We start from the raw sequence: 10,254 nt of genomic DNA, 5'->3' as shown, positions 1-10,254 counted from the left end.
CGGGAAGGTTCGCAGGGTAAGGGATGGACAGATGCAGGACATCTGGCGGCTGAGCCTCAGGGCCCGTGTTGGGTCCCAGAAGCGTGGATGACTGGTCCAGGCCTCTCCCTCGGCCCCCTGGAGGCAAGGCCCTGCCTGGGGGTACTCAGAGCTGAGAGTGCTGGGCTGGGTTGGGGAGAGGGGCAGCGGGGCCAAGGGGAGGAACTGGCAGTCACTTCCCCCTGAGCAGGGAGACTGCCTCTGCCCCAGATGAAGTATCTGGACCTCCCAGGCTGAACTCTGACCCAGGATGAAGAACAAAAATGCCCCTCTCCCCCACAAAATACATACTGACTCCAGGAGGATAACTCTCAAGAGTCTTCCTTTTACAAAAGGATTACTATCAACTTGGAGGCCTCAGGGATGGGGGGAGGGGCCGCTGTTGGAGAAACTTCTGGCTCTAGCTGAGCGCTGGGCCCAGGGAGGGGTCAGGGCTGGGGAGTCATCAGCAGCGTCCTGGGAATCTGTAGGTGGAGGGGACTGGGGTCCCCCTGGCTTGTCAGCCTCTCAGCCTCGCGCCGCCCCCCCCAAGGTGGACAGAAGGGAGGGGCCTGGGCTGCCTCTGTTCTGACAGCCCTTCTCTGGAGTCTGAACCCCCTCTGGGTGTCTGTCCAGCTCAGGGCAGGCAACCCAGGCCAGGTGTGCCCAATGACCACGGTCCCTGTGGCCCTCTGCTGCCTCTGTCACCATGTGAAGTCTCCCATCTGCTTTCGTAGAGCTGTCCCTGTCTTTCTTAGGGGCAAGGGGAAGGTCTTGGAAGCCCCTCTCCGGGGATGGAGGGCCCTGCCCAGGGCCAGGTGGTCCTTCAGCCCAGGGGCCTGTGACCCCTTCCTCCAGAGCCTTCCCTCTCCTGTGTGCATTCCAGCCAGCCTTCCGGCCCCCGGCCGCTCACACTGACCTCCACCTAGCCTCCCGCACGCGGCCCCAGGACCACTCGCTTGGCAGGGTCCTCGGACTGGGCCTTGTGGGGTCATCTTGGCCGCTCCCAGGCCCACAGCACCGGCTACCCACTTGGGGCACCTGTGGAAAGGCACACTGACCCACCCCACCCCCACGCCACGGAGGCAGAAGCCCGGCGATCGTCCCCGGCCCGCCCTTCCCCCACGGGCGCCCTGGACGCGCCGGGAAACTGAGGCCGGGGAGCACGCGGCCCGGGCAGCGTGGGCGGCCCGCCCGCCGCGCGCTCCCGGCGCCGCGCCCTCGCCCCGGCCGCGCCGGGGGCGCCCCGGGCGGCGGAGGCGGATGTGGGCGGGCGGCCGGGCGGGGCGGCGCGGGGCGGGGAGAGGGCGGGCCGGCGGCGGGCGGCGGCGGCGGCGGCGGCGGCGGGACCGAGCGCGGCGGGCGGGCGGCCGGCCCAGCGCAGCCAGCGCAGAAGCGCAGCCGGAGGACGCGAGCCTGCGGCCGCCACGAGCACCGGGCCCGGCGGCGCGCGAGGCCCGCCCGAACAGCGCCCGCCCGCCGCGGCCTCCAGCCCGGCCCCGCCCGGCGGGCGCGCGGGGATGCCGAGCGGCGGGCGCCGGAGGCCGCGGCCCGGCTAGGCCCGCGCTCGGCCCGGACGCGGCGCCCGGTGAGTCCCCGCCCGCCGCCCGCCGCGCGCCCGCCCGCCGCCGGGGCCCGGATTTCCTCCCGCGGCCCGGCGCTTTGTTCCCGGCCGGCGGGGCCGGGGCGCGGGCCGCGCGCAGCCGGGTGGAGGAGCGGAGCAGGAAGTGGCCGAGCGCGGCCTGGGCGGGGAGGGCGCGCGGGCCCGGCCGGCGGCGGGCGGGGGTACGGGCCGTGGCCCCGGCCTCCCTCGTGACCTTGGGCGAGCGGCTGGTGGGGCCGGGCAGGGCGGGGGACGAGGCGGGCTGGCCGGCCGCGGCGCACAGCGGGTGCTCAGGGGCACCTCGGAGAGGCTTGCTCCAGCCCTCGTTCAAGTTTGTGGGTGGGCCTTGGGAAGACTTCCTTTGCCCATAGACAAAAAGTTGTAGGTGATGGCGAGGTGCCCGGGCCAGCCCACAAAGGACTAGCAACCCGCCCGGGCCCCGAAACTGCTTCGTGACCTGGGTGGGCTTTGGAGGTGCTGCCCACCCCATCCCGGAGGCTGGGGCCTGGTAGGCGGCTGGGACTTGCCCCCCAGGTTGGGGGATAGGCGGGCAGGACTGGTTCCTGCGTATTGCCATGGTGGGCGGAGTGGGGGGCACGGGCCTGTGCTCTGTAGCCAGAGGGCCCCCCAGCCTTGCTCCAGGCTACCCCTGGCTGCCCTGAGCCCCTGGGCCAAGTGAAGGGCAGGGGGTGCGTTGGCGGGGCCGGGTGCCCTGCCCTCCCCCAGCGGAACATACAGTTCACAGACCAGGGTTTGGAGACCGAGGGAGGGGGCCCTATAAGAGCACAGGCGATTTTTGGTAGGTTGTTCCGTAAATAATCACGGCACGAACACACTTCTATGGTGAGGGCACTGGCGGTGCGGAAGCCGTGGGAAACGGGGACCCTCCGTGCCTCCGGCCCTGCGCCCGGCGGCGGCCCAGGCGCTGGCGGGGTGTGTTCATTCCTGTGCAGATGCACATCACCCTGTGCATGTGCACAGATATTTTTACACACGGGGCTGGACAGCTGACTCTGTCCGCGGCAGGCCCCGCTTAGGCCGGGGTGGGGGCGGGGACGTCCAGAGGTCTTTGGGTCCAGCCCTCTGCCTGCAGGCCACGCCCACTTGTGTCGCCGGAGGGGCCGCGCCTGCCTCGCAGGGGCTCAGAGCCCTGTCCTTGGAGGTCTCTTCCTGCCCTCAGTCTTGCGTGCTGCCTGTCGCCGCCCCGTGGCCTGCTGAGCACGCTGGGCCCTTTTCTCCTGGGGCAGAGTGTATCTCCCCGGCCTGGCAGCAGACACAGACAGTGGGGTCTTCCTGCTCTTCTAAATTTAGCCTGAGACCATCAGTGCGGAGCAGCCTTCTCTGGGCCCCAGCCCCATGCCTCAGGAGGCCAGGAAGGTGCGTTGCCCGACAAGGTCCGCAGCTGTGGGACGACCCATGCTGGGATCCACTGCAGAGGCCCTCGGGTCCTCCTGGCCTGGGAGTCCGGGGGTGTGGGGTCGCTCCCGGCCTGCCCTCAGGAGTGCTTGTGGGCAGGGCTAGCGGAGGCCGGTGCGTGGGAAGAATTCTCTTTCCCAGGATGCCCAGGATGGGTGATGTGTGAACTGGGTTTTGAGGGATGCCTAGGAGTTCATCCAGCAGGGAGCGATGGGGAGGGCCACTCAGGTTCAATGGCCAACGTGTGTGTTCAGGAGAAGGCTGCTGGTGGGCCAGTGGCGCCTCTGCATTCGTACAGCGCACCCCCCATTTGTTGCCTCCTGAATGCTGTGATTATGGGCCCGTAACCACCCTGGACTGGGTGCTTCTTACAGACAGGACCCATCTGAACCTCTCTTTGTCCCCAGGGCCGAGCCTGGCAAAACCAGAGATGCCTGCTCCATGTTGGCCCAATGAATGAACCAGATTCAGGCCAGCAGGGGTTCTGTGGTTTAGGAGGGGCTTGGGGTTTCTTGGAGGTTTTTATGTCACCCCAGAGGGCTCTGGGCTCTCATTTGAGCCAGCCGCCTGGTCTCCTGGCCCTACTTGCTTCATGTTTGAATTTCTCTTCTTTCCTAGTCTGGGGCAAGAACGAGGAACCCTGGGCCCTGCCCCGAGAACCCCAGCCTATGGGGTGGGGGGAACAGCATGGGCAGGGAGAACAGGGGCACCCTCACCAGGGGCTTGGGCAGGCCAAGCAGTCAGAGGGGCTGCCCGGAGGAGGTGGCCTCTGCTGGGTTGGCAGGTTAGGGAGGCTAGAATATGCCAGGAGGGCCTTTTGGGGATGGGGGTGATCTCTACAAAGGCACAGGCGCAGGGGGCATCACGCTGAGGGCTGGAGGTCAGAGGGGTGGCAGGGAGATTGCAGCCCAGGTGGAGGGGAGGCCCGGCCCCAGGGAACAGGTCGAGTCCCGTGAACTTTGTATCAGGTGCCGTGATGGAAGCTAGTGGGGGGAGGCTGTGGCTGTGAGCGGGGCAGCCACGTGGGGAGGGGGGCCCTGCATGGGCCCCGAGGTGCAGAGGGCTTCCCGGCCTCCCCTGGGGTTGGAGGAGTGGCCCCGAGCTGGACACCACCTCACACCCTTCCCTTTGGTTCTTGCAGACGCTGGGTGCGCCGGCTGGGCTCCAGGAGAGCCTGCCGAGAGGGGCCTGTGAGTGGCGCTGGGGCTGTCCCGGCGTGCCGGAGCTGGACACCATGAACGACGTGGCCATCGTGAAGGAGGGCTGGCTGCACAAGAGAGGTCAGTGCGCTCGGGGTCGGGTCGGGGCCGGGGTCCCGGAGCTGGCTTGCAGGTTTCCCTCGGGTGCTCTGGAGCCCGTGTGGGCTGGCTGGCCTAGTGGCTGCCGCCTCCCTCCCTGCTTTCCTGGAAGGCAGTGAGGACACTGGGGCCCGTCCAAGGCCTGGCTCGCTGGCGGCCCGGGGCACTGCCCGAGGGCTCCTGAGGGCAGGGTAGAGTTGCTTGGCCTGGCCCGGTGCCTGCCTCGGGCCTGGGCTTTGGGGTGGGGGGGCCCCGCACCACCCAGGGACCCAGCATGGGGTGTGTTTGTGCTGGAGCAGCGAGCTGCCTGAGGCCGGTGCCCGCCCAGCCTCCCCTGTCCGCACTCACAGGGCCCTGCGCCCACGGACGGGCTTGGTGGGACCCAGGGGGGCTGGAGCCGTGGCCTTGGCCCCTTGCTCTGTAGCCTTGCCCACAGCCCCCTGCCTCACAGCCCTCTGTTGCTCAGGGATGGGTAGTGGGGGATGGACAGGCCTCACGTCCAGGTGCGCCTGGCGAGTGACTCCCTCCTGCCTCAGGGCGGGGATTAGCTACCTGCCCCCAACTTCCTCTTCCTCCAGACCTGTTCCTTCCCAAAGCTCTGGTGACCCCAGCTAGCTAGTTCACCACTCCTCATGCATGCCTTCCAGCAGATGCCGTGAGGATGCCCCATCCCCAGCCCAGGACCCCACAGGCTGTTGGGAGGGGAACCTCAGCTACAGAGGGAGCAGACAGGGAGGTGTGGCAAAAGGGGGTGTCATGCGACTGGGTTTTGTAGGATGCATAGGAGCTCTCCAGCAGAGCAGGCTGGGAAGCTGCAGGAGCTGCAGTGGGAGGTGAGAGGTGACAGGGATGAGGGATTGGGGGCTGCAGAGGGCTCGAAGCAGAGGATCAAGGATGTGGTCAGTTGTGTGTTTCTAGAGCTTGCTTTGGCAGCTGCAGGGAGAACAGTGAACCGGGCCTTGAGACAGAGGTGAGGAGGCTCCAGGGCCCTGTGGTCCGTGGGGAGCCCTTCCACCTAGCTTCCCCTAAGCACCCCGCACCCGCCTGCCTTCTTGATCCCCTCCCCCACTGCCTACCTCCTCCTTGCTTCCCTCGAGTCCTGCTTCCTGCCTGAAGCCCCTTTGCCGGGTCCAGCCCTGTCTGCCTCACCTTACAGCCCCCTTTGATGTCCCCTCCCCCTTCACCTGGCCCCCGTGCCTGGCGGCACACATCCACAGCCCCTACTTGGGACCGGTACGCCTTCAATTCTTGGCAAACGTTTGTTGACTGTTAGATTAAGGCCTCAGGGCTGCTCAGGGTCCCCGACCCCGTCACTGGGACGTGCACTGGCCAGCCAGGCTGGGGCAGGGCTGCCTTTCTGCTGCCTGCTTGAGTTCCAGGTTGCCACTCAGGGCCTGTGCCTTCTGAAGGGGCTGGGGGGTAGGGTATCAGGCCCAGTGGGGCATCTAGAGAGCTGAGTTTGAATCTGATTTAGCTGCTTTGTCACTGCAAATCTGTTGAGCTCTTTGGGCACTGGTTTCCCTGTGTGTATGATGGAACGGTGGTGGGGAATGGCCTGGTGACATTTGGCATGTTGTTTATCGGGGGCCCTAAGTCAGGCTCAGCAGCCTCCAGGGCCTGCTGCCCGGCCCTAGCCTCAGGCCAGGAGAGAGGGTCCCCTACTCCCCTTGGGGAGGTGGGCGTCCATCTGTGGGGAGTGACCTTTGGGCTGTTTCCTGGTGTCTTGATGCTTTGTGCCCTGGGCCAGAGCAGCCGCCATGGGCAGAGGCGAGTCCAGCCTGGGCGGTGAGTTCCAGCCCTGCACTGACCTGTTCTGGTGTTCTGGGGGCCAGGCAGGCCCTCTGGGCCTCAGTGTCCCAGTGTGTCCAGTGGGGAGCCGGTCCCCAGGAGAGTAAGCTGGGCAGACGGGGGTCCCCAGAGATGGGTGGGCTTCCTGAGCAAGAGTTGGATGTTTTGACACACGTATCCCGAGCGATAAGCAGACGCCCCAAGTAAGGAGCAGCTGAGCCCAGCTCTAGCCACTCGTGCTGGGGGCTGGTGGGCTCGGCATTACTCAAAAATTTGCATTTTCAAGGATTTGGTCCCTTCTGTGCCTTCTCTTGATTCTTAAAGGCTGACAACTTAAAAACACCCAGCGTGCTCCAGGATGTAGGTCTGGCCGGGCTTGGCCTGTGGCGTCCGCTTTGTCTTCAGGCTGCTCTGTGCTAAGGCCGTGGCCTGGTCTGTGCAGCTGGTTTGGGGCGTCCCTGCCCACTGGCCCCACTCTTGGAGCCCATGGCCGTGTGGGCACCGTCTGCCCAGCCAGGCTCGTGGGGGCTTTCCTGGCTGTCCCTGACCCACGGACAGGCCGGCTGGACCGGGTGGGCGGACCAGGAGGGGGGAGGAAGGCAGGGCGGCCCTGGGATTTGTCTGCACGGGGGGCGCGGCCGGGTGCCTCGCGGGGCGGGGGGCTCAGCAGGACCAGCGAAGGTGCACGTCCGCTCCCCGGACCCTGTGCCCCAGGCTGGAGGCCACGGCTGCTCTGGGCGTCCCGTGTGCCTCGGTCGCCCTGGCTGTCGGGGGAGGGGTGGCCCCAGCGCCGGCCCAGCTCACGCTGAGGTGGCTGTGGCTTTGGTCCCGGCAGCCCCCCGGTCCGAGGGGCAGCTGGCGCCCTGCCACGTGTCTGTGAGGGCCTGGGCCTAGCCCCGGGGACAGCTCGGTGCGGGGCGGCCGGGCCCGGGGCTGGGAGGTGTGCCCCAGGGCCTGCTGGCCCTGGCGTGTGGCCGTGGCCGTGGCCGCCACCGCTGGGGGCTGTTTCCTGTTTTGTGAGCCTGTTGGGCTCTCCGTGCAGAACAAACAACAGAAGAGGAAGCTGGGGTGACTCGCTCGGGGGGTGAGGGGTCACCGCCCGCCAACCCTGGGTCCCTTGGCCCGTGCTGGTGGCCCCAGCCGGTGGCTGTGGCGTGCTCTCTGGGCAGGGCTGCCCTGCGGAGGGCCGGACTCCATGCAGGGGGGTGGGGCTGGGGGCCCCGGGCAGCACAGTGCACTCGTGCAGGAGGGACACTGAGGCCCGGAGCGCCATGCCCAGACCCCCGCCTACCAGCAGCTGTCAGGAGAGGCCAGCCTGGGTTGCACCAGGCCCGGTTCCTAGAAGTGCCGTGGGACGGCGCGGGGTGGGGGCTGGCTCGGCCTCCTCGGCGTCCCTCCTGCCCAGGCACACCCAGCCGGGCTCGGGGCCAGCGCCCTCCCTGCGGGCCCTCCTGTAACCGGAGCCCGTGGCTGAGGCTCTGCTCCTGCTCGCTGGGGCCACCCCCTGCCGTGGGCTGAGGCCCGCCGTTCCTGTCCACTCGGCACGCCCAGCCCCTGTCCGGCAGCCCCACGGGCAGGCCCCCCGGCTTCATCTGGCTCTGCACGGGCTGACAGAGGTCCCCGCAGGGCGAGCCGCGGGCCAGCTCCTGGGAGCTGCGCATCCCCTGCCGGGCGCAGCCCTCACTTTCCTCCTCCCTGCGTTCAGCTGTGTGTCTTTACCCTTAAGAAATAGTAGACCCGTATTTCGGGGACGTGAGACTCGATGGCCTGGTTGGGGAGGGGTTCCTCCAAGCTGCTTCTGCGAACTGTGGGTGCTCTGAGCTAGGCTCTCTGGGCTCTGGATTTCGGTTCGCAGACCCCAGGGGGCCCCAAGACTGCAGCCCCCTCTCCCCAGGCCTGTGACCTGAGGGGCCAGCAGATGGGGGCGCAGCTGGTGGACTGACGGGCCTGGGGGCTGCCCGCTCAACCTCCCGGCCCCCTGGGATTCTTGTTCAGGCAGGGGTGTGGTTGTGGTTGCCCCTGAGCCCCCCACTACACCCAGGTCTTTGAAACCCAGCCTCCCCGAACCCCACTGTGGTGAGGCCAGGTGCGTATCAGTTGGGCGGGCAGGAGACAGGTGACCCAGTGGCTGGCTTGTTGGAATAGGCGGGGGGTGGGGGGGTGGGCACACAGGCCCAGGCTGGTGCAGGGAGAGTGGGCAGGGCACGGCAGAGGGCACCAGGGCAGTGGGGCTGTGGCCTTGTCCGCGGGGGCTCTGGAGGGGGCAGGAGACTAGCACTGAGACAGTGGGTGTGGGCACAGGCCGTGGGGACCAAGCACGTGGGCATATCCCAGGGGGACGGGGAGGTGTGGCAGCCGGGCTGGGACTCCGGGCAGCGCCGCGTGTGGCCTGCGTGCAGACGATGCCCGGTGCCCGAGCAGGAGGTGGGGGCGTGCAGGGAGGACGGCGGCTGGGTGGGACGTCTAGGCGGAGGCGATCGGCAGCGGCTGGTCGGTGGCAGTGGGTTTGGACGTGGTGCTTGGTGGGAGGCGCTGTTCTGAGGCAGGGGGGAGGCGGGAGCGGCCCCAGGGTGTTCCTGAGTCTACCTGTGTGCATTGGGCCGTGACTCTGGGGGCCTGCCTGCTGGACGGCAGAACCAAAGACCCGTGAAGAGCTGAGCTGGTGTTAAGGAGCGAGCCCGGCCTGGGCAGCAGGATCGGCAGCTCTGCTCACCGTCTGTGACCTTGAGAGTCCCCTACTTGTGCCTCAGTTTCCCCAGGGAGCTGGTGGGCATAATGAGCCCTGTCCTCCCTGCCTGTCAGGGAGCCTTCTGGGAAGGCAGGGCAGGGTGGTGGGCCGGGGGAGGGTGCAGCCAGGCTCGAGGGCCATGCCAGGAGAGCGTGTGTCCTCCTCCACGTGGCGCCCCTCTGCTGGGCACGGAGTGGATGCCTCTCTCGGCCACACTGGCCGTCCGAGCCCTGCCTCCGGGAGGACCCTGTGAATGCTGCCCTCGGAGAGGCTCCGGCTCGAGCAGGTTGGTGTGCTTCACCCCAACAGCCCCGGGGCCCCGTCTGAGTGGGGCTGTGACCCCCCCCCCCGGCACTGGTTCCTGGGGCTCCTGGGCTTTGGACGTCAGGCTGTGGCCCAGCATCCTGCCTGTGGGACGGGGAGCCGGGACCCTGGCTTGTGCACAGGCAGAGGCCTGGCAGGCGGGGCCCCCCAAGATGACCCGTGCCCATGCCCTCCCGCTGCCTGCCCCCGTCCTGGGGGGCGGCGATGGATGGGCTGCCGTCAGCAGGCCCGTTTGCTCGCTGTGCTGGAGAAGGTAAATGGGCGCCCGGCAGCTGTCGGCCCGCGATGGATGTGTCGGCGGCAGGGGACCGCACGGTCGCCGCTGTCAGCTGGTGCCCGCTCCCCGGGCCTGCTGGGGCTCGCTTTGCTGTGGAGAAACAGCTCGGCGCCGCCTGGCACCCTGCCAGCCGCCACCACCGCTGCGGCAGAGTGTTTATCCGGCAGCTTCCCCGGGAGCCGGGGGCTGGGAGTGTTCACGGAGCTCAGGGCGTGGCGGCCGCTCGGGCCGGGGCCCCTGGCGGTGTGGACGGCTCTGCAGCGTCCGGCCCAGGGACTGTGGTGGGGCCCCCGGCTTGCCCACAGCATGGGTCCCAGCCCCCAGGTCTGCTGCCTGGGGTGCCCTGACCATAGTGTGGCCCGGGACACGTGCCTGGGAGCCACAGTGGGGACAGGCCCTCAGCTTCTGCCCGTCTTGTCCCCAGGCCCTCTCCCTGTGGCCCTGGCAGTGTGACTTGGGCTGTGGGAGGCCAGGTTGTTTACAAGGAACCCCTCCTTTCTCTGGGCACCTCCAGCCTCTTCCTGGGCATGGGCTGCCTCCCAAGATGAGCAGGGATATTGGAAGGGTCCTCCTGGTGGAGGATACATGGGGACACCGAGGGGGCCAGTGCTGGAAGCTGAGGGGCCCTTGGAGGGCGGGAGGAGGTAGGGGAGCCCTAGTCTGGGCAGAATAGGAGCTTGGCTAAGCCTGCCTGCCCCGCCCCCACCCCCGCTGGAGCCCTTACTGTGGGTGCTCAGGAGGGCATGAGTCCCCTTCTCTGGTGGCCGGGCAGGACGTGGTCTCCGAGGAGTAGGTGTGGTGC

General features: G+C 68.0%; 1 protein-coding gene across 2 annotated transcripts in view; it reads left to right on the top strand.

The window, feature by feature from the left end:
• The first annotated feature begins 1,456 nt into the window (after positions 1 to 1,456).
• The window catches only part of AKT1 (AKT serine/threonine kinase 1), a 20,813-nt gene continuing 12,015 nt past the window's right edge, over positions 1,457 to 10,254 (top strand). The window contains exons 1-3 of one of the 2 annotated variants that reach the window (XM_078054292.1): positions 1,483 to 1,606; positions 2,933 to 2,998; positions 4,179 to 4,317. In XM_078054292.1, coding sequence (XP_077910418.1) covers positions 2,978 to 2,998; positions 4,179 to 4,317 — 160 coding nt within the window. In that variant the 5' untranslated portion in view covers positions 1,483 to 1,606; positions 2,933 to 2,977. Of the gene's footprint in view, positions 1,607 to 2,932; positions 2,999 to 4,178; positions 4,318 to 10,254 lie in introns of both variants that reach the window. The other variant, XM_036113826.2, reaches the window with a different exon arrangement.

Source organism: Halichoerus grypus, chromosome 8 (assembly GCF_964656455.1).
Source record: "Halichoerus grypus chromosome 8, mHalGry1.hap1.1, whole genome shotgun sequence".
In the NCBI taxonomy this organism is placed as follows: Eukaryota; Metazoa; Chordata; class Mammalia; order Carnivora; family Phocidae; genus Halichoerus; species Halichoerus grypus.
Note: the sequence above shows the minus strand (reverse complement) of the source record. Positions and strands in the feature narration are given on the sequence as shown.